Here is a 21406-nt window from a genome sequence, read left to right as displayed (position 1 = left end):
GAAGGCAGACGCTTAACCGCTGTGCCACCCAGGCGCCCCGGGGCTGGGTATTTAAACATGAATGGGTTCCACTCCCTCCTGGCTCTTGACAAGCTCAGTCCTTGGACCCCATCGGCTTCTAGTGATGCCTAAATGCACAAACCGAAACCCATAATATTATAAACCAAATGATATTGAGATGCAGATATAAAAATATATAAGAACACAAACTTGCCACGTGATCATAGACGCGAAATCTTTATAGGACAAATAACGTGACCTACTGGCGGGTTCGGTAAGTCCTACTGATTGGAAGCTGTGATGACCGTAAACTTTATTTTGAGACAGCTTTAAGCCCTGAACTCAGGTCTGAAAATGTCTCTGGTTTGTGTCAGTGGCCAAGTCATAGACCCCGCCCATCCTCCTGTGTCTTGTCCACATTCCATTGGGGGTTGGCCACCATGATGATGTTGACTGTTGCTGTTAAAACTCACAGACCCCCTGAGTTCCATGGGGGTGGATCTCCGAGGAGGCTCTTAACCCAGATGGGGAACCCCCAGGTCTAGCCAGTGTGGCCCTCTGTTGTCCTCAGAGAGGTGTGGCTCACACGGGTATCCTCAGCTGTTCCTTCCTTCCCTTAACCAAATGGACTCATACTCCTAACTTTGCACTTTTTTTTTCACTGTTGCAAAACATGACTCCACAACTTAAAATTTTTGTATTGCATGGCCCTTGCCATGTGTCACTCTTTTTTTTTTTTTAAAGATTTTTATTTTTATTTATTCGACAGAGATAGAGACAGCCAGGGAGAGAGGGAACACAAGCAGGGGGAGTGGGAGAGGAAGAAGCAGGCTCATAGCATAGGAGCCTGATGTGGGGCTCGATCCCATAACGCCGGGATCACGCCCTGAGCCGAAGGCAGACACTCAACCACTGTGCCACCCAGGCGCCTCATGTGTCACTCTTTTGAAAAAGTGCAGTTTCTCACAGTGGTCCCTCCCTCATGGACCCACCTCGGCATCTTTTTCTCATGAGCAACCCAGTCTGTAGAATGGTGCACATTTGTCAGGCTTTTGGAGGGGACGATTACTCCTTAGTTGACCTCACTGTTGTTTTTCCTCATCAGTATTTTTTTCTGCGGGGATGTGTCCAGGTCCTGTTTGATCGATGTGCAAATGATAGAACGGTTTTTGACAAGTCCTTGCAAGGACAGTCCTTACCAGCATCCATATCTATCCCCTAGGTGACGAGCAGTTGTTGGCAGGTGTGGGGGTCCTGCAGGACAGGGGACCTATCTGAGTGTGCATTTCTGGAACTCCTCTTCAATTTTAGCATCCCTGTGATGTGTTTGTCTCTCCCCGGGACCTGGGCACATCTGGGAGACAGGATGTGTGAGCAGAGGGACTCGGGTCTCTGGGAGACTCCTGCCATGTCTTGGATTTCTGCCACCATCCGGGATAACTTGATCAAAGTGACATCAAGGGGGCACCTGTGTGGCTCAGTCAGTTAAGCACCTGCCTTTGGCTCAAGTCATGATCCCAGGGTCCTGGGATTGAGCCCTGCATCAGGCTCCCTTCTCAGCAGGGAGTCTGCCTCTCCCTCTCCCTCTGACCCTCCCCCCTGCTCATGCTCTCACTCTTTCTCTCTCAAGTGAAAAAATAAAAAAAAAATTTTTTTTTAAAGTCAAAGTGACCTCAAACCGTGAACAGAAGAAGTAGGTCCCCTCTGAGGGTCCGCTGGACCTGGGCTAGAGGCAGAAGGAAGCTGGTGGAGCAGGATGGGGAGAACCCTCTGGTCCGAAAACAGATGAGGGCTAGCATCCGGTACTGGGAATCTCTGCCCCTCGTGACTTCGCTAGTGCACCTGTCTTCTTTATCTTCTTAATTCTTTGTGAAACTAGGCAATGTTGCAATGCAAAGAAGAAAAAAAACATTATTCCATTTCTGTGCTTTTTGCCTCAGTGTGGTGGTTTAGGTCATGATGAAGTCTAGATGGGTTAGGTCATGATGGGGTCTAGTTGGGTTAAGCCATGAGAAGGTCTAGTTGGGTAGGTGATGATGAGGTCTAGTTGGCTTAGGTGATGAGGAGGTCTAGTTGGGTGGGTGATGGTGAAGCCTAGTTGGGTTAGGTGATGAGGAGGTCTAGATGGGTTAGGTCATGAGGAGGTCTAGTTGGGCAGGTGGTGAGGTCTAGTTGGGTTACATGATCCTGGGGTCAAGTTGGGTTAGCTGATGAGGAGATCTANATGGTTTAGGTCATGGTGAAGTCTAGATGGGTTAGGTCATGATGGGGTCTAGTTGGGTTAAGCCATGAGGAGGTCTAGTTGGGTAGGTGATGATGAGGTCTAGTTGGCTTAGGTGATGAGGAGGTCTAGTTGGGTAGGTGATGATGAGGTCTAGTTGGCTTAGGTGATGAGGAGGTCTAGTTGGGTGGGTGATGGTGAAGTCTAGTTGGCTTAGGTGATGAGGAGGTCTAGATGGGTTAGGTCATGAGGAGGTCTAGTTGGGCAGGTGGTGAGGTCTAGTTGGGTTACATGATCCTGGGGTCAAGTTGGGTTAGCTGATGAGGAGATCTAGTTGGGTTAGGTGATGAGGTCTAGTTGGGTTAGGTAATGATGAGGTCTAGTTGGGTAGGTCGTGATGAGCTCATGAGAAGGTCTAGTTGGGTGAGTGATGATGGGGTCTAGTTACGTAGATCACCAGGAAGTCAAGTTGGGGTTAGGTCATGCCGAGGTCTAGTTGAGTAAGGAGTGTATACTGCAGACACAATGCAGTGAAAGTATGTGAGTAAGCATGTGGTACTCATGCACTCGAGGACTGGAACCCCGACTCNAGGTCTAGTTGAGTACGGAGTGTATACTGCAGACACAATGCAGTGAAAGTATGTGAGTAAGCATGTGGTACTCATGCACTCGAGGACTGGAACCCCGACTCTCCTATCACTTCCTCATTTAGGTGATGTTTCTTGAGCAACAGGAACAGTCCTGCCAGCACCAAAGTTCTCCTTCTCTTGAGTTACACAGAGTAAGCAACACCTGTTCTCCTCACCCTCCTGCATCTTCTTTCCCACAGAGCTTCTAATTATCTACGTGGGTCACAGTTTGACCCTCTCAGTCCATCCAATCAAGAGTGAATGTTCCCTCCTCCCCGAGTCTTTCAGGGCATAACTGCATATATTCTGAGAGGGACAATGTTTCATCTTGTGTGACAGTTTGATTCAAGGCCACTGAACGAACTATTATCATTGGACACTTTAATATAAATTTCATACTAAATAAAAACTAAGAGATGTATATATTCAATTTCAAATTGGCCAATCCTGAGTCCATTAATGTTTAAAGAAGAATCAGTTACTTGCTAAGGAATTGAAAAGGGAACCTGGCTCCAACCCAAGCACATTAATATCGCTATTAATACATTAATTATTAAATTTCTCATCTGCTCACGATATCTCAGTTCTTATAGTTTCAAAATACTATTTTCGTGGAGGACCTCTCTTTATAATGCTTCATGAACGCTTCCAAGGTTGAGACCAGGGGCTGGTAAATTTTTTCTGGTGTGGACCAAATGATAAATATTTGCCTAGGTGTGTCTCTCAGTGATCAGCTCTATCTTGATATCAGGAAAGCGCCATTGTCAATATTTAAAGCTACAGACATGGCTGTTGTTCCAATATATTTTTTCTTTTTACATCAGGGAGCTCATCTGACGTGGGCCCAGGTCCCTAGTTTGCTGGCCCTGGTTTGGGTTCAACGTCTTTCAACTTAGCCCCCCACAGAAAGCATGAGCAGAAGGCAGACCCACTGTGCTTGTGCCTACCTTCCATCCTGGTTAAGTGCTATCTCTCATGCAATATTTGCTCAGTAAATGTAGGAAATCTCTAGCGATTACGTAGGGTCAAGGTTCCATATCCAGCTCTGGTGAGCCAGCTGATAAAGATGACCTTTGCCAAAAAAGTGCCCGTGTCCATGCCTCTAATACAATGCCTTAGGGAGAGTTGTGAGCTGCCCATCAAGGGGCGCTGTTACAATGACCAGTTTCCCCTGCTGGTTTGATGCCCCCCACTTTCTCTGGCCATGGATATCTCTTTTGGGAACATGGATCATCTCTCCCACATCATGGGCCACCCCTCATGCCACGATGGTGAATGCCAGATGCATGGCCCAGCAGTGGATGGCTATTGAATATTCTTAAATCGCACGGGATTTCCAAAATAAGCCCGTGCACGTACATGGCCCCAGCTTAAAAAAAAAGGTGAATTTAATTTTGTTGCATTTGATGCCTAGAACATTTAGAGATGGAATGTAACTTTCCGGTTATCCCTCACATGGCCTCCCGTCCGACTGTGCACCCCGCAACACAGCAAGACTCTGGGCAAAAATCTAACAGCCGTGTAATACTCTCTTTCTTCGAGGGAGCCAAAGGTGTGAAGACTCTCACAGCTGCGTTTTCTTGACGTCTGCAACTTTGAACTTCTTCAAGGCTGTGGTGCTTTATGTAATCCTTTAGTTCACCCCCTAAAGATGTCTTTTGCCATATTTATCTCAGCTACATCTCCAGCTGGAGCCCAAGACGTTTTCGGTTTCACGACGTTCACCGCTGCTGCTGTCTGTGTCTCCTTAACTCTTTGTTGTAAACCCTTTTACTTTTGGAAAGGGCGTTCCGTCAGGGTTTTCGGGGGCGGGGGGGGGGACTTGTCAATGACACGGAGTAATTTAATTAGTGCAGGATACAGTGGCAGGGGTTCCATAGCAAGGCCCCTTGCAACACGCAAGGTTCGAATACAAAAAGGAAACAAAATAGAGGAAAACAGCATGCAGAAATGCCTCCAGAACAGATTGCTCGGTTCTGTGTTTTCATTGAGATCTCAAGAGGGTTGTACCCCGGAGAACACCTGGCCAGCAGGGGCTGGACGCAGGTGGGAGGGTGATGTGAGCCACCCCACCCCTTGGGACCTGGTCCTCCCAGGCCAGGTGTCTCTCCCGCTGTCCTCATGCCACCTGTCACTTCTCGGGGCTCCAAGAGCTTCACGCCCACGCCTGTGTTCCTCAGATGCCAGCTCTCGTCCTCTTGTGCGGAAGCACTCCCATGACTCACCCTTGCAGGGAGTTTCGGGGTTGGCTCACCCCACAAAGGAGCTGAACGTCTACCGGCGGTCCAGTTGATTCTGAGCCCTGGTGTGCAGGAAGACAAGGCGTCCTGATGTTCTCCCCTGAACAGCAGCCCCCTTCGGCACACCTTAAAATTCAGACCGTGTGCTCAAGGACACGGTTGGAAAACAAGACACCTTCCTCCAAACATCAATGCACTGGCATCTAGTAAGACATAAAAGAAACCTCATTGACTCTTTTAACACCCAAATTTCACAGTCTCTAATTCAATGGTGATGTCCCTCACACACGAAACATGTGTGACCATTTTTCTAAGCTCACGTTTCCCCGGAGCCATACCTGTGGAGTTATTGATAAGGAAATGGGAAATCCCAAGTACGTAGTGGGAATGGCCCATGATCATTTTATAGCTTAGACCACCAGTGAGTTGGGGGGGCGGACGTCCACTAAAGTTTCTTAGAAAGTTCTATGTGTGCTCTGACCTTCCTGCCACCATTCCACGCCAGGGCTCGATGACAAGCCATAAAGAGCCCCCTCCAGGGTTGTGTTTTGCATCTCAAGACAGCATTTTCTCGCGCTCAGTAATGTCTGGACGACCTTGCCACTGATCGTATCTTTTCTTTTCCTTGTAGCTGGAAATAATGCCGGCAAAGCCCAGGACGTTGTGAGACAAATACAAGAAGAGACTTTGAATGACAAAGGTAGTGTTTGAGAGCCATGCGGCTCTTGTCCTTGGTCCGAGTTGGTGTTGGCTGCTGAGCCGCAGACCCTGGTGTGGGATCGCGGGCAGGAGTGGTGGAGGCAGTATTCGGGGGTGGGGGATGTCTCTCCCTCTGGTGCGTTTCTTTTGAGGATCTCCGCTCCCCCCAGAGAATGGTGAATAGCAGCAAGCATGTCCCTGTGATAGCGTTGCTTTGTGTAGGCATCTCCGGGGGAAGGCTTTCGAACGCGCCGGTTGATTGCATGTCTTGCGACGATGGGACGTTGTTCCCATTCCGCGTCCATCTCCAGGGCTGGGGGCCCTCGGCGCCATGTCTTCACACAGGAGCCGTTAGATGCTTCTGCCAGCAGGTACATCTCCTGGTTGCCGGTTCTGGACTGCAGATAATTCCAACATGGATGTGTCTGGCGCCACCTTGCTCTGTAGCAAACCGCGTAGTGCTTGCTCTCCCTACTTGTCCGACCCGAGCAGTGGACACCTGTCTGTAACATCTCTCCCAGTTGCAAGTGCTATTTATTGAGTGCTTTCTGAGCCCTGCTCGTGGGCCTCATGTTTAAGGAAAGAAGATGCACGTCAACCATCTTGGACTGGATCCAACCAAGATGGTGCTGTGAGCGTGTCCCAGATGCTGGGGCTTCTCCTGTCTGAGCTTATGGTAGGGTGGCTCTCCTCCTCCTCCTTCTCCTCCTTCTTCTCCTCCTCCGCCTTCTTTTTCTCCTTCTTTTTCTCTTTCTTCTCCTCCTTCTTCCTTTCCTCCTCCTCTTTGTCCTCCTCTTTCTCTTCCTCCTCCTCCTCCTTCTTCTTAAGATTTTGCTTCTTTGAGAGAGTGAGAGAATAAGCAGGGGGAGGAGCAGAGGGAGAGGGAGAAGCAGACTCTATACTGAGTGTGGAGCCCGACTTGGGGCTCTGTCCCACGACCCTGAGATCATGACCTGAGCCAAAAGCAAGAGTCAGTAGCACAACCAACTGAGTCAGTAGCACACCCAGGCTCCCCAATGGTGGTTCTTCTTAATAAGGCAGGAGAGAGAAGGAAAGCCATGGATGGCAAGTCTAGTTACCATCTGTCCCGTGGTGCCCTCATTCCCCACCTAGCTTGTGCAAGGCAGCCATGAACTTGCCATTTCACCCTGTGCACATGGTGGGGGGATGTCCTAGCTGCCTGGGACCTTCCCCGTAGCCCAGAGCCAGTCCAGCTCTTAGTGGAACACCAGGCATCTGTTGCAGATGGGAGCTGATTGCTTCTGCCACCAGCCCTGCACAGAAGTGATCAGCACAGATGATCCTCATCCCCGTCGCCATTTACCATGGCTCGAGGAGGTGGCGTTCTCCACCACAGTTGCTTCCCAGGCCTGCGGCATCATGGGGAGATTTCCAGCCTTGCGAGGAGTCAGAGCCTCTGAGGCTGGGGCCTGGGAGTCTGCATTTCCCCGTGGTTGAAGCCTCATGGCCCCGTTACGAATGGACTTGCACTTGATTTCCAGACCCAAAGAGGAGCCTCATGGGAAATCAGTAGATCATGTGTTCTTTGTGACTTTTGAAAAATTGTGAGTAAATTTTTAAAGAACAGTTTGCCAAGACTTGCAGTCTAAGCAAGGAGGGAGTAAAGGTTCATTTGTGAACTTGATGAGGTTCATACATTCTAACAAAGCTGTAAGCAATAGCCCTGATTTCTTGGAGGAAAGAACGTCCTAGAAGCCATTTCTAACGTTAGAAACGGCTCATGCTGGCTCCCGTGCTGTGTGTTGAGATTCAGGTGTGGGCGTGCAAAGCCTGTGCTTTCAAGGGACAGCTCTTTGTCAGCCCCTGTGTGCTAGAGGGGAGGCCGCCAAGGGTCTCAGGGTCTGCAAGGCAATGAAGGCAGTGATTCCTCATCACGCGGGATGGTGAGCTCACTTCCGAGAGCAGGCATGCCCCTCTCCTCAGAGCTGACGCTGTGCCCCCTGTTGGCAGCTCCTGTTTCTTCCTCCAGTCAAATGCCACCAAGTAGGCATGTGGAATTAGCGCCTGGGCAATCCAGGCACTTGGGTGGCTAACCCTTCAGTTGCAGTCCCAGGAACCTCAGCCCATCTTGATGCACGCTTCACCCCCTCACTGCCTCCTGCTCCTGGGCATCTCCGTTTACGGAAAGGGCAGACCCTTTGTGTGAGCAAGAAGCATGGCTATGCGTCCTTGGCGGGGGCAGCTGGCCCTTCTTTGTCCTTTCTGCTTCTTAGAATAGGACCAACAAAGGCCCTAAGGGGGGTCACCGGGTCTTGGGCGAAGCCTGGCCTGGGAGCGTACATGCAGGGCCAGGGAGGTGTCTGGACCCGAGCCGGGTGAGCCCTGAGGTGTGCAGCATGGCTACTCCAAATGGGGACCCTGTTCAGGGTGGTTGCCTGTGTCTATTATGATCAAATGGGTCAGTAGGGTGAGCAGGGAGGAAAGAGGTCTGAATCAGACATACACACACACACACACACACACACACACACACACACACACACGGGACAGCAGATGCGCTGGCAGCCTCCCTTCCTCTTGGCACATCTCCTTGCAGTCAAATCTAGCTCACGATGCTCTCCAGAGCTGAGCTCTGAGGAGACGCTTCTCTCCAGACCAGCGCGGACCCTCTGGGGCCTCTGAAATTCTTGCCCACACACCGCCAGTAACGCAACTTGGATTGAGGCCCGTGGGAGCCTCACTTACTCATGGAGTATGGCTCTTGTAGAATTCCCGCATTGGGTAATTCTGTGGATTCTTTTTTTTTTTTTTTTGAGCAAGCAAGCACACATCCTAACAACATTAGTGTAGGTTCCAGTCAAGAACGCCAATGATTTCTCAATGCGTACAGGCTGTCCAGCCCACCTCTACCTTTTCTCTATACCTACTGTAAGTAAAAACAACAGGAGAGCAATGACAAAGTTCTTAGTTGGTTGCTTCATCATCCTTACTTTCTGGTACTTTCTGCCTTTGAGGTCATGGTTAGTTGAGATCCTACTTTGGGTTGGGGTGGGAGGATGTCCACGTACCAACCTTTAACTAGTTGAGCTCTTGGAAGGATAAATACATGAGTGTTTTCAGGAACTGAGACGATATGGCTCATTTCTCAACTGAGAGATTTCCCGGGGACAAGAGTTTGGGGACCTTATCATCATGTGTCCATGACGCCAAAATCTTTATTGTTCTTGAGTAATAACTACTGAAGAAAGCTGCCTTGTTTGGAGCAAATACTCTCACTTCTAGGAAAGAAAAGAGAAGAGAAGAGAAGAGAAGAGAAGAGAAGAGAAGAGAAGAGAAGAGAAGAGAAGAGAAGAGGAGAGGAGAGGAGAGGAGAGGAGAGNAAAAGAAAAGAAAAGAAAAGAAAAGAAAAGAAAAGAAAAGAAAAGAAAAGAAAAGAAAAGAAAAAGAGAAGAGAAGAAAAAAGAAAAGAAAAGAAAAAAGAGAAGAGAAGAGAAGAGGAAAAGAAAAGAAAAGAAAAGAGAAAAGAAGGAAGGAAGGAAAGAAGAAAGAAAGAAAGAGAAAGAAAGAAAGAAAAGAAAGAAGAAAGAAAGAAAGAAAGAAAGAAAGAAAGAAAGAAAGAAAGAAAAAAGAAAGAGGGGCGTCTGGGTGGCACAGCGGTTAAGCATCTGCCTTAGGCTCAGGGCGTGATCCCGGCATTATGGGATCGAGTCCCACATCAGGCTCTTCCGCTATGAGCCTGCTTCTNAAAAGAAAAAAGAAAAGAAAAAAAGAAGAGAAGAGGAAAAGAAAAAAGAGAAAAGAAGGAAGGAAGGAAAGAAGAAAGAAAGAAAGAAAGAAAGAAAGAGAAAGAAAGAAAGGAGAAAGAAAGAAAGAAAGAAAAAGAAAGAAAGAAAGAAAGAAAGAAAGAGGGGCGCCTGGGTGGCACAGCGGTTAAGTGTCTGCCTTCGGCTCAGGGTGTGATCCCGGCATTATGGGATCGAGCCCCGCATCAGGCTCCTCCGCTATGAGCCTGCTTCTTCCTCTCCCACTCCCCCTGCTTGTGTTCCCTCTCTCACTGGCTGTCTCTATCTCTGTCGAATAAATAAATAAAATCTTTAAAAAAAAAAAAGGAAAGAAAGAAAGAAAAGAAAGAAAAAGAGAGAGAGAGGGAGGGACGAAGGAAGGAAGGAGGAAGGAAGGAAGGAAGGAAGAAAAAATGCAAAACCCAACACCACCACAAAAACCAACGACAGAAAGACATAACAGCATCCCAGCGAACCTAAATGGGAATAGAGAATTTAAATGCTATTAAAAGAACTTAGGGAAGGTAATTCTGTTTTGGACATTCGTCATAGACTCACAGAAAGCGGGGCAGAATCCCCTAGTCCTAAACCCTCAGCATGATCCCATTGGAAATACGGAGTCTGCAGTCTTCTCTAAAAGGCTTGGCTTTGTATTCTTGAGAAGTATCTTCTTGACCAGTTTCCGTCTTTCCTAACATTGTTCCGCCCTCAATAGCTTGACTCTGTCTTTATTGGGAAGAAGGGCCAGTTGTTTGATTCATGGGATTTTTGCTCAGGTATTATGTACGGTTTGCTTTCGTTGAAAGAGAACTTTTCCTGTGCCAGGAGAAGTCCGTTGTGTGCACTTACCAGTGAGATAGTTTTACCTTAGAAATACATCTTTGAACGATAATGTTTGGATTGTCCAACTGACTATAAAATACTTTAATTAGTCATGGAAGCAAAAAAATACTATGACGTCATTTTGGTATTCATTATGGGAGTAGGTAATAGCGTTTCTGGATCGCAATCTACTAGTCTTTGTCATCCGAGAGAGATTCGTATCTTGAACGCAGACGTACCTTGAGATGAGTAGACACCTACCATTTTTTTCTACTCATAGACTCTCCGATTTTGCAGAATGATCTTCTGGAACTTGGTCCAATTGGAAAAACTTGAGTGAGGGTTGACTGCATGGATTTCTTTGTTCCCTCCACCATATATCTTTTTCTTTATGGCACAGAGTCCTCAATACCCAGCACTCGATAGGAGTTTGTTGGCCAACAGTCAACGGTATCCCCAAGAGAAGTTCGAACAATATTCTGCATGTGTATTTAGGTCTGGCATATACTCAAGACTACTTATCTTCCTTACTTAATATAAAATGGCCCTTACTGACGTGAATTTTTCAAACTAGAGTCCTTTTTTTTTTTTAACCTTTCCATTTTAATTTAGTGTCCCGAGTTAGGCAATAAACCGCCATGCTAGCTAGCTAGATGACAGCCAGGAGACGGACGGACAGCTGGTTTCCTGTGGGTAATTAGAAGGTTTAGAAGGTCACTGTGTCTTTTCTGAAAGCATGGAAGGAGAAGCTCAGCACTTTCTGAAAATTTAATCGGCTATTATAGCTCTCACCTTGTTCCTTACATTAAAAGGCTCTTCATCGCTCGGGCTTGCAACGATTAATTTTAACCTTTCGAAACACTAGCAAGGTGAGTTCTATGAGAGAGGGCGATTGTCTGCCTGGTTTCCTTAGCTCCTCTATAAATACCTAGAGGATTAAAAAAAAAATCCCAGAAGGAGGAATTTTCATCCTCAGATTGCCTGCCACATTCTGCTTCCCCCACCAGTAATTTATGGAATATTATCACTCCCCGCAAGGTCATTGGCCGTTTTATCTCCACTTTTCCTCTGGACACATCTCCAATGGTCCCTTTGAGCACATCTCAAGACGTTCTGTGCATCTAAGCTAAGTAATGGGACAGAACACACGTTACAGTTTCAAAAAATAATTCCAGAAACGTTACTTCCGGAATATTTTTCCCTCTGGGGCAAGTGCAGTACACTTTAGTTAGTGTCGAATAGAAGCTACCAGAATATAATAAAAAATGTTGTTATAGACTAGAAGCATGCAGTAAGAAGGGGTTGGCTTTCTAGAAGATAAAATGTGGAGTGTTACGTAGAGATATTTCACACATGACAGTTAGACCCAAGGTGCAGCTGCATGGTCTCTGTGATATGGGCTTTTGAGGAGGCAGCACCCATCATGTTAGTGAGTTAGAAATCCGTTAGAGCCCCCTTGTAGCAGATGCTGGTAACCCTCATGGCCAGGAGAGTCTCCATAAGGTACCGTAGGGCCCTGGAGATACATATTGATACTTCCTATATTTGCAGGTTTTATCTTACAGGCTTTTCTCACGGGGCCACGTTGCAGTCTCTCCAGAGAAGTGTAGGATGTGGATGGGCCTAAGTCTTTATTTGCAGATAAGTTGATCCCTCTCTACTCATGATCTTTCCGATCTTCCCCTATGCCCCCGTTCCCTCAGGTTTCCTTCTGGGGCTGTTTCACTTCTGCCTGAAGAACTTCCATTAGCATTTCTTTCACCTTGGCGTCTGCTCATCACAAGTTTCCATACCTTTCCTTTGTCTAAAAATGTCGTTACTCTGCCTGCATTTTTTTTTTTTTTGGTTTTATGTATCCATTACCATTTTTTTTAAATGTTTTTTTATTACATTATATTAGTCACCATACAGTACATCCCTGGTTTCTGATGCAAGGTTCGATGATTCATTAGTTGTGTATAACACCCAGTGCTGCCTGCATTTTTTGAAAGCTATTTTCCATGGACACAGAATTCCAGGTTGAAAACATCTTCTGACCCCCGCAGGATATTAAAGGTGTTCTGACATGGACCTTCGTCATCTGGGATGAGAAGTCAGCTATAATTATTATGAGTATTTTATGAATATAAGTGTCTTTTCCCATCTTTTCTGTTATTTTCTCTTTTCGTTTTCTATTTTCAGAAGTTTGAGAAAATGCATAGGTGTGGATCCTTTTCCCCCCTGTGTTTATTCTGCTTGGGTGTAAAAGGCTTTCTATATCTGTCAGTAGTTGGATGTGATAAGATTTAGAGAATTTTAACCATTTTTTTCCCAAAAAACTTTTCTGCTCCGTTCTTTCCATGGTGTTCTTTTGAGTCTACAATTATACGTTAGATAGCGTGGTACTGTCTGGCATTTCTTTTATTGAGCACTGTTCATCTTATTCCAGCTTTTAAAAATTTTGCTCTGTGCTTCAGTTTGGATGATTTCTACTGACCTACCTCAAGTTCACCAAATTGTTTTTTCAGTTGTGTCTATTATACTTTTAATCCCATGATTGAATTTTTGATTGCAGCAAAATAAACTATATTTTTCAGGTTTAGGGTTTCTAGTTGGTTATTTTTAGTTTATCTGTCTTTTCTAACTTTCTTCATAGCCTCATCCTTGATGCCCATCTGTTCTTGTAGCCTGTTTCATGTGGAGTAGTTATTTTAACGTCCTTTTCTGCTAATTCTAACATCTGCATCATCTCTGAGTCTGTTTCTATTGATTTTTTTCCCCTCTTGACAGGAGGTGACATGTTGTTGTTTCTTTGCGTGTGAAGTGATTTTTATTGTGTATTACACCCCATGACTGATCTGTGGTACACTCTGGATTCTGTTATCTTCCTCTGAAGGATGTTGGGTTTTGTAGCAAGCAATGATACGACTTACAAGATACCTAGATCTTGTGGAAGCTCGGCTAGAGTCTGGTTATCGTTAAGTCTATTTCATTGTTGCCCTTGGGCCTTGGACAGAGCTCTTAATCTTGAGACGTGGTCCTTTCTTAAAAGATGTAGACCATCTTGGATTTCAAGTGAGAGTCCAAGATGTTCACCAAGTCCTTCCAACTTGGCAGGACTCAAATGTCATCTTGTCTCCCCAACACCAGGCACCAGCTGAAATGTCTGTGCTCACATATCAACCTTCTAGCTGTTGTTTGCTTCTGAGCTCCTTCGTGTCTCAAGTTCGAGTCTTTGAAATCCAAGACTCAGCTAAGGGTCAGCAGGGGTTTCTATTCACATTTGGATGCTCTGCCTACCCCCCCCCAACCTTGGCCTTTCAGTTTTAGGATTGTACCTGTTGATTCCAGCTGCCCTAACAGCTCCAAACGTTGCCCACTGTCCTCTTAGCCCATCTATTTATTATATTCTCTTCGAGTTCTGCACCTGTGCTCCTTTCACTTTTGGCATTGTACTCTCAATTCTAGCTGCCCCAACAGCGCCAAACTCTGACCTTTGACTCCTCAGCTTGTCTGTTTACTATTTGTACTCGAGCTCTGCACCTGTGCACCTTGCAATCTGTCAAATACCCTCATTGGAGGGGAAAGGATAAATGAGAACTGTCTTTCGCAAACCAGGATTCGTGGTCATTCTCGAATAAGCTAGTGAGGCTGCAATGAAGAGCTTGAACAAAAGAAATTGCCAAAGTCCTTTATGTTCGCAATTGCCATAATCAGGGAAACAGCCAACATCACACTGGGTGCTTGCTATGTACCGGGTAATGTTGTAAAAACCCACTACGTGTCTCTAATCACATGTCCTGTCCTTTGAGGTAGGTATTATCCTGATACACATTTTCCAAATGAGGAAAGTGGGGTCATAAGGAGTTTAGAGAAGTTGTTCCACGTTGTGCAGTTAATAAATGAAGATGTTGGAATTTGAACTCAGTGTTCAGGAATGAACGTAGAAATACATGAGATCCTTAGGGATGGGGAGAGGTGGAGAGTGGCAGGGAAGAGGAAGAGAAAGGAACTGGCAGATGGCAGTTGAGTTGGGTGTCCATCAGCCAGGGTCTTCTAGGAATACTGGTTTGTGTAGTGTAGTGTGTTCTGTCCCCGGGAAGACCTATTACACACATACCTGGCTTGTCGGTAAGTGTAGGTAGCTGTGAGTTCACGTGTGCATGAGGACAAAGATAACGTTCCATGCTTCTGTCAACGGGACAAAATGAGAGCAAGAAAGACATGGTGGTATGACCCCCTCTTCCTATCAGCAACAACTCAGCAGAGGGAACCACGTGCTCCCCAAGGGCCCTGAAAATGCCCCCAAGAGCTGGGGAGGGTTCTAGGGTCTTCACAACCCATGACAAGGGCATGGATCCTTCAAATCCAGAACATCACTGAGGAGGATGCATGACCCGGCTGCCATTTGGGTTCTGAGTACATATCCATCACCCAAGATGAGATCCTGCTTTCCCTTCTGCCTATAGCATCTTGCTTTTCCATGTCTTGTGGGACGTCTTTCTCTGTTAATAAATAGAAGTCCTTATTTTTATGGTTACCTCCTTTTCCATTGTGGAGATATACTAAATCATTTGCCTAATTTCTTTTTTTTTTTTTAAGATTTTATTTATTTATTGGACAGAGATAGAGACAGCCAGCGAGAGAGGGAACACAAGCAGGGGGAGTGGGAGAGGAAGAAGCAGGCTCATAGCAGAGGAGCCTGATGTGGGGCTCGATCCCGTAACGCCGGGATCACGCCCTGAGCCGAAGGCAGACACTTAACCGCTGTGCCACCCAGGCGCCCCCATTTGCCTAATTTCTTATCGATGCACATTTTTTTTATTATTATACATGCTCCATGCCCTTGGATTTGTATCCTTGGACACTTTTGCATGTTCCCCTTGGGATGTATTCTGAAACGCAGAATGAAGAGTAGAACAGGCATGGACTGATGTTGGCAGGGGGCTCTCCAGGACACCGGCACCAATCACGCTGTCCCTTCTCCCCCACTGTGTGTTTTCATGCTGAACCGCTCATCTGGGTAATGATTAGGCCGCTTGGCGAAGCCGTGTTGGCCTGAAGAGGACTGGCAAGGGCGAAATGTGCCCAGTGACATAGGACACGGATATTGCTATGCTTTGCTTTGGGAGCTTGGGGTGGAGATGCCTCTCCACCTGGGTGATCTGGCTGCCCATCTCCACGTGCCCTGAGCTAGCCTTCTAAACCTGGAGCTCACCTACACATACTTGGCATGTTACACCGTGGGGTTGGTTCAACCTTGTTCTCCTTCCCTAACTTACATGTCGTGACTCCACAACCTGGAACATGCTGAAAAGCCCTAGGCGTGGACTGGAGGGGCTTTCCATGGGATTTCAGTACTTGGCATGCCTGTCCCTCAGTCACTTAAAGCATTACCACCCCAGGTGTGGGCTTTTCCCATCAGACACCTGCCCTGACTCGTCCTTTGAGTGTTCCTGTTTTGAGTATTCAGTTGATGTTGTGTTTTCACCCGTCCGATGCTGGAGAGATAATGAACTGGTTGATGTGATACCCCAGGATGGTGCGGATTTCCTAAATTTGCCATCTTAGAGCGGGCTTCCTGTCTGGTTTTCTGGGGCGCACTTGTATATAGGAATCTCACCCTACAGAATGACTTCAACTTTGGAGAAAATTCTATATATACTCTGCTTGTAAGATTAAAGGTGAGAATGCATTTTTAAAACTTCCCTTTGGGAAACAAGTCGCAAAAAGCCCTCTTACCTGTAACACAGATTCTTTCTTTGCACCTGGGGGTGGGTAGATGGTGTCAACATGTACTACTGCTCACCTGCCAGCTGTGGCCAGACCTGTTTGAATCTCTACTGTCATTACAAACAAACAAACAAACAAAAAACCCTTAACTTTAATTTTTTTGTGGCGTTTCAGGCTTCTAGAAAATTGAGCACAAAATACAGGGAATGCCCAACTACGTGGCCCCCCACCCCTCAATTTTGCTAATTATTAACATCTTGCATTTTTAGGGCACATTGACAACAGTCAGTGAACCAATATGGACACGTTATTGTTAATGAAAAGCCGTAGTTTACATTAGGGTGACTTTTGGTGTTGTGCATTCTGTTGGATTTGGACAAATGTACGGTGATGTGGGTCCACCATTACAGCGACGTACAGAGCCATTTTATTGCCCTAAAATTCTTCTCTGATGTACCTGCTCGTCCCTCGCTGCTGAACCCCTGGGGACCACTCCTCTTTTTACCGTCTCCATGGTTTTGCCTTTTCCAGGCTGTCCTAGAGCAGGAATCATAGAGTATGTAGCATTTTCAGACTGGCTTCTTTCCCTTCGTAATGCGCATTGAAGAATCCTGTGTATCTTTTCATGGCTTGAGAGCTCCTTTGTTTTCATGCTGAATCTCTGTTTTTAGGACAAACTGCCCTCTACACAGGATTCTGAATGCACATGAGTAAGCACAGGCAGAGCTAGGTGGTAGGGGGTTACACAAACGAGGATGGACGGCCGTGCACCGTGTTTTCACTTTCTTTTTTTTTTTTAAATTTTATTTATTTATTTGACAGAGATAGAGACAGCCAGCGAGAGAGGGAACACAAGCAGGGGGAGTGGGAGAGGAAGAAGCAGGCTCCTAGCGGAGGAACCTGATGTGGGGCTCGATCCCATAACGCCGGGATCACGCCCTGAGCCGAAGGCAGATGCTTAACCGCTGTGCCACCCAGGCGCCCCATGTTTTCACTTTTTGAAAATCCAGCCGTCTTGTTACCTCCAAGGATGTTAGGGTCGGGGTCTGAGTGTGGTTCAGGGTCAGGGTTCAGATATAGGTCAGGGTCAGAGTTAGGTTCCGGGTTAGGGTCAAGATCAGGCTACGTATAGGGCTAGTGTTAAGATTAGGGTGAAGGTTAGGGTTAGGGTCCAAGTGAGGTTTAGGGTCAGGGTTAGGGTCGGGGTCCGGGTCAGAGAGAGGTTCAGAATTAGGGTCTAGAGTTAGTGTTAAGGTGAGTGTTAAGGTTAGGGCTCGGGTCATGTTCATGGTCAGGGTTAATGTCAGTTTAGAATTTAGATGTTGGGTTTGTGCTAGAATTATGTTATCTCTATGGTTCAGGTCAAGCTCTGCAGATCAGGGCTGTAATGAGGGTTTGACTCTGGGTTGGGGGTATAGCCATGGTTTGGTCAGAGTGGAGGTCAGGTTAGCATCAGTTTTTGGTGAGTGTGAAGATTAGAAGTGAGGGGTTCATGTGCTCTAATTTGCTGTCAAAGTCTGATCCCACTTTGGGGTGAATCTCTGCCTAGTGTTTTACTGCATTTTCTTCCTGACACCATATCTGGTTATATGTCTTCTATCCGAATATCGAGCACCTGCTGTGCACCCCTGGTTCGCCGGAACTCCTTCTGGGCTCTGAGTTTATTTCTGTCTCTCACCTTCTTCTCTGGGCAGACGGCGTCCCCTTGCCTCCACGGCCGCAGCCCCCCGGGGGAGTGTTTGCATGTGCTTGGAGCTGAGTTTCTGATCTCGCATCATCCTTTCTGCAAATGGGACTTGTCGGGAACACGTCTCAGTGTCAGCGGTATTGAGGACGGGGTTGTTTTACAAGTTAATTACCCAGAAGATTATCGCGTGGTTTTAGCGGTGCCTATTGTATGCACTATTTAACAGATAAGGAATAATGAGTGTCGTTCCAACAGTCACAAGGTGGCTTTGTCAGCTCAGCGAGAGTGCCTTATCCTGGCTGCCTTCTGGCATGTGGGCTCTGTTACACAGAACTCAGGTCACAGATGGTTGGGGGGCGTCTGACAGCAACACTGCGCCCATCCTTGTGGGGCCTTCTCCTGCCTCAAGAAAGAGGCACCTCACTCCTGCAGCAAATACCGCCCCCACTCACCCCTTACAACGTTTATCAACTGCTCCTTCCCTGCTGTATGTCAGGCTGTCAGATCCAGCTCTTTTCAGCTTCTCCCTTTATCCAGCAAACACCTCTGTATTCTGCTATAGCTTTGAAAACTATTAACGACCACTAATAAACCCATAGTTTCTGAAATAGCAGCAATGTGGAAATTGGGGGCTGTTTGCTCTCTTTCTCACAGTCTGGAGCCCCCATGTACCTCCAGCAGGGGATTGTGCCCTGGGAGGCGCCCGTAAAGGGAAGGAGGAAAGGTCCCCACTGAGATGCTCCTTGCTTAAGGCAAGCTGACCCCCTTTGCTCAAAAGAGTAAGGCCTCAGACCATTCACTGCCTCGTTTCCCATTGCTAGAAATTTCTAGGTATTATTATCATTTTCTTAGGGAGTTATGGTAACAGTGGTGGGGTCTGGGCACGTTTGAGAGCCATCGGTGGGGTGGCAGATGAATTTGAGAAGGTACGAATTACTTGTCAATGCTCCTGTGGGCTGATTGATGGCCCCCAAGAAGATAACATCGATAGATGGATGGGTAAATGGCATCTGGTCCATGCACAGAATGGACTATGACTCAGCCCTGAAAAGGAAGGGTAGTTTGCACCTGCTAGGACGTGGATGGACCTTGAGGACATGGTGCTGAGTGACATGAGCCAGACACAGAAGGACAGATCCTGTGTGATTCCACATATGTGGGGTCCCTAGAGGAGTCCCAGCCATAGAGACAGAGAGTAGATGGTGGGGCTAGGGGCTGGGGGCTGGGGCTGGGGAGTTAGTGTTTGATGGGGACAGAGCTTCGGTTCAGGAAAATGGTAAGTTTTGGAGACGGATGTGTATTTTGCCACAAGCTTCTTGCCACAGGGTCCCTCTGCCCATCCTGGTGGCCCCATTGAATAGGACCAATAATAACCCCATAGAACTCACTCACCTATAGTGTCCACAGACTTGTCGCCTCCACATGGCCAGGGGCTTCCTCAGGAGTGAGCCAGGCACCTGAGCAAAGTGCCCCAGCAGGTCACATGAATCAGGTTCTGGGGGTCCCTAGAGGTTCCTCCCCTATCAGGGGAGAATGTGGGTATCAAGCAGGCAACCATTTCCTCCAGATGATTCTTTTCTAGGATTCCGTCCTCCCCCCACTTAACGCTGATCCCCTTTTTGCACGTCTTTGGTCTGGCTGAGGTCTCAGAGTTGGGGGACCCACCTCACCCCCATCTTTCCTCTGTAAGTTCTACTCTCACTTCATAGCCCTTTGTCCATAAGCTCAGTCCCCCAGTAAACAGTGAGGTGGGAGGAGCCTCTTACTCATATTTACTCTAAACGATTAAAACTTGGGATTTCCACACGCCCAAACACGTTAACTTTTGAAAGCTGCCCGTCTACAGCACGTAGACAGAGAATTCGCGTCCAGTAAGACAATATTTTATAAAGAATAAAAACGGAATCTGTGGCCTTTCTATTCCATGCCGCCATCTAAAGAATATAGCCAAAAAACACTGAGAGACTTTAGACAGCCCTACGTTCTTGAATTAGTACAAAATGGGGGGGGGGAATTGTGTCTGGGTGCGCCAGGACTGAAGTAAAAATTAGGGATAAGGAAATGGAAGTATTTGTGAAGAAATAAAACACCAAGTGGGACCAGAGAAGCCGCAAACAAGATTAATAATCACTTCCTTTAAAAAAATGAAAGAATAATAATTCACCGCACCGTTATTCATCTTCCACCGTGCAAGAGGAACAAGAACAAATTAACTATGCCTTGGAACAAGAAAGAGGAAATAACGTCTAATAAAATGTGATTTAAATTTGGACGAAGAGCAATTTATTCTTGACTCTGGGCTAATATCTTTGATTACCAGTTAGAAAAGGATGTCTCATTCAAAAAAAAAAAAAAAAGAATTTTCCAAATGGATGCCAAGAGAAATGGAAATCACAAACAGATCAGCAATCTGTTAAAATAGCAAACGTCAGAGCTCCCCACCGAAAAGGCTTCTTGCCTATGATGGAATTCCTTTACATTTTCCCGAAACCTCCAATGGTCATCTAGACCTATGGTCTGCAGACTACTACCCTGGGCTAAAAGCTGGCCCTCCACTTGTTTTTACAAATAAAGTTTTATCGACACACAGCTGCACCCATCCATTTAGTTGTTGTCTGTGGCTGTCTGTTCTAGGACAAGAGTTGATGAGTTCAGCCCACAAAGCCAAAATATTTACTCCCTGGCCCCTTATGACCAAAGTCTGCCAGCCCTTGGTTTATGCCATTCAAAGTGACCAGAGCCACCAAGCTTACTCTCTGTGTTAAATAGAATAAACTGTGTTTTCTTCCCAAATGGGCACTTTCCAAAGGAAAGTCACAGACCAACCCTGCTGACCAACCTAGAGACAGAATATCTAACTTAACGTTAGCTACTGAGTAGACTTCTAGGTTGAAAAATGCCCCTTGACAAAATGCAAATACATCTTCATTCACTTACAGAACTATAATGGTAGTACTTTTCAGAAGATAATAGTAAAGCATTCAGAATAATTCCATATCCATTAATTAGTAGACCTCTGAAGGAATTAATTTCATAGCAGCAGCTGGAAGGCAGGAGGGACTCTGTCTACACCTGAAGCATGAATTGAATGGATAACAAATGGATTTCCTTGCGACCCTACCGCTGGTGGGTTGGTTCTGCCTGCTGGAATGAGATGAGATGAGAATGGTCCAGAAGTGAGGATGATAGTAATCGATTAGGGATGTCTGCTGTGGTTATGGGAGAAGGATGTTGGTCATATGCCCCATTCTTGCCCTTCTGGTGAGTCGTCTCATAAGCTCAATAAACCATGAGCCATTCAAAGCATCAACAACCGCTAGCAACCACTCCGACCCTTCGGATACGTCATGGGGGCATTCCCAAGGCGTAGCCACTGCTGGCACTTTGCAGGCACTCGGCAAATACCTTTTTAATACCATCAGATGGTTTGGGTTCTTGCCCGCATGGGATTTACATTCTAGCTGGAGAGGCAAATTAATGCAAGAATAGCCTAGTCCATAATTCTCAGTGAACAGAATAATGATACACACTCTATGGCCATGTTCTTTAACCAAATGTCTTAAAAGATCTGGTTGCATCACCCGCCGTGATGCAACCACCTCTAATTTTCCAGGCACCCATTGGTTCACTTCTGTGCAGCCTCTGCTGTCTTG

At 46.6% G+C, this 21406-nt stretch overlaps 1 protein-coding gene across 1 annotated transcript in view; it reads left to right on the top strand.

The window, feature by feature from the left end:
* Positions 1–21406, top strand: part of DHRSX (dehydrogenase/reductase X-linked) — a 125621-nt gene that overhangs the window by 1294 nt on the left and 102921 nt on the right. Inside the window, exon 2 of the mRNA XM_011226972.3 lies at positions 5722–5790. Within this exon, the coding sequence (XP_011225274.3) occupies positions 5722–5790 (69 nt within the window). The remainder of the gene's footprint in view (positions 1–5721; positions 5791–21406) is intronic.

Source organism: Ailuropoda melanoleuca, chromosome X, assembly GCF_002007445.2.
Source record: "Ailuropoda melanoleuca isolate Jingjing chromosome X, ASM200744v2, whole genome shotgun sequence".
In the NCBI taxonomy this organism is placed as follows: Eukaryota; Metazoa; Chordata; class Mammalia; order Carnivora; family Ursidae; genus Ailuropoda; species Ailuropoda melanoleuca.
This window is presented reverse-complemented; position numbering and strand designations above follow the sequence as displayed.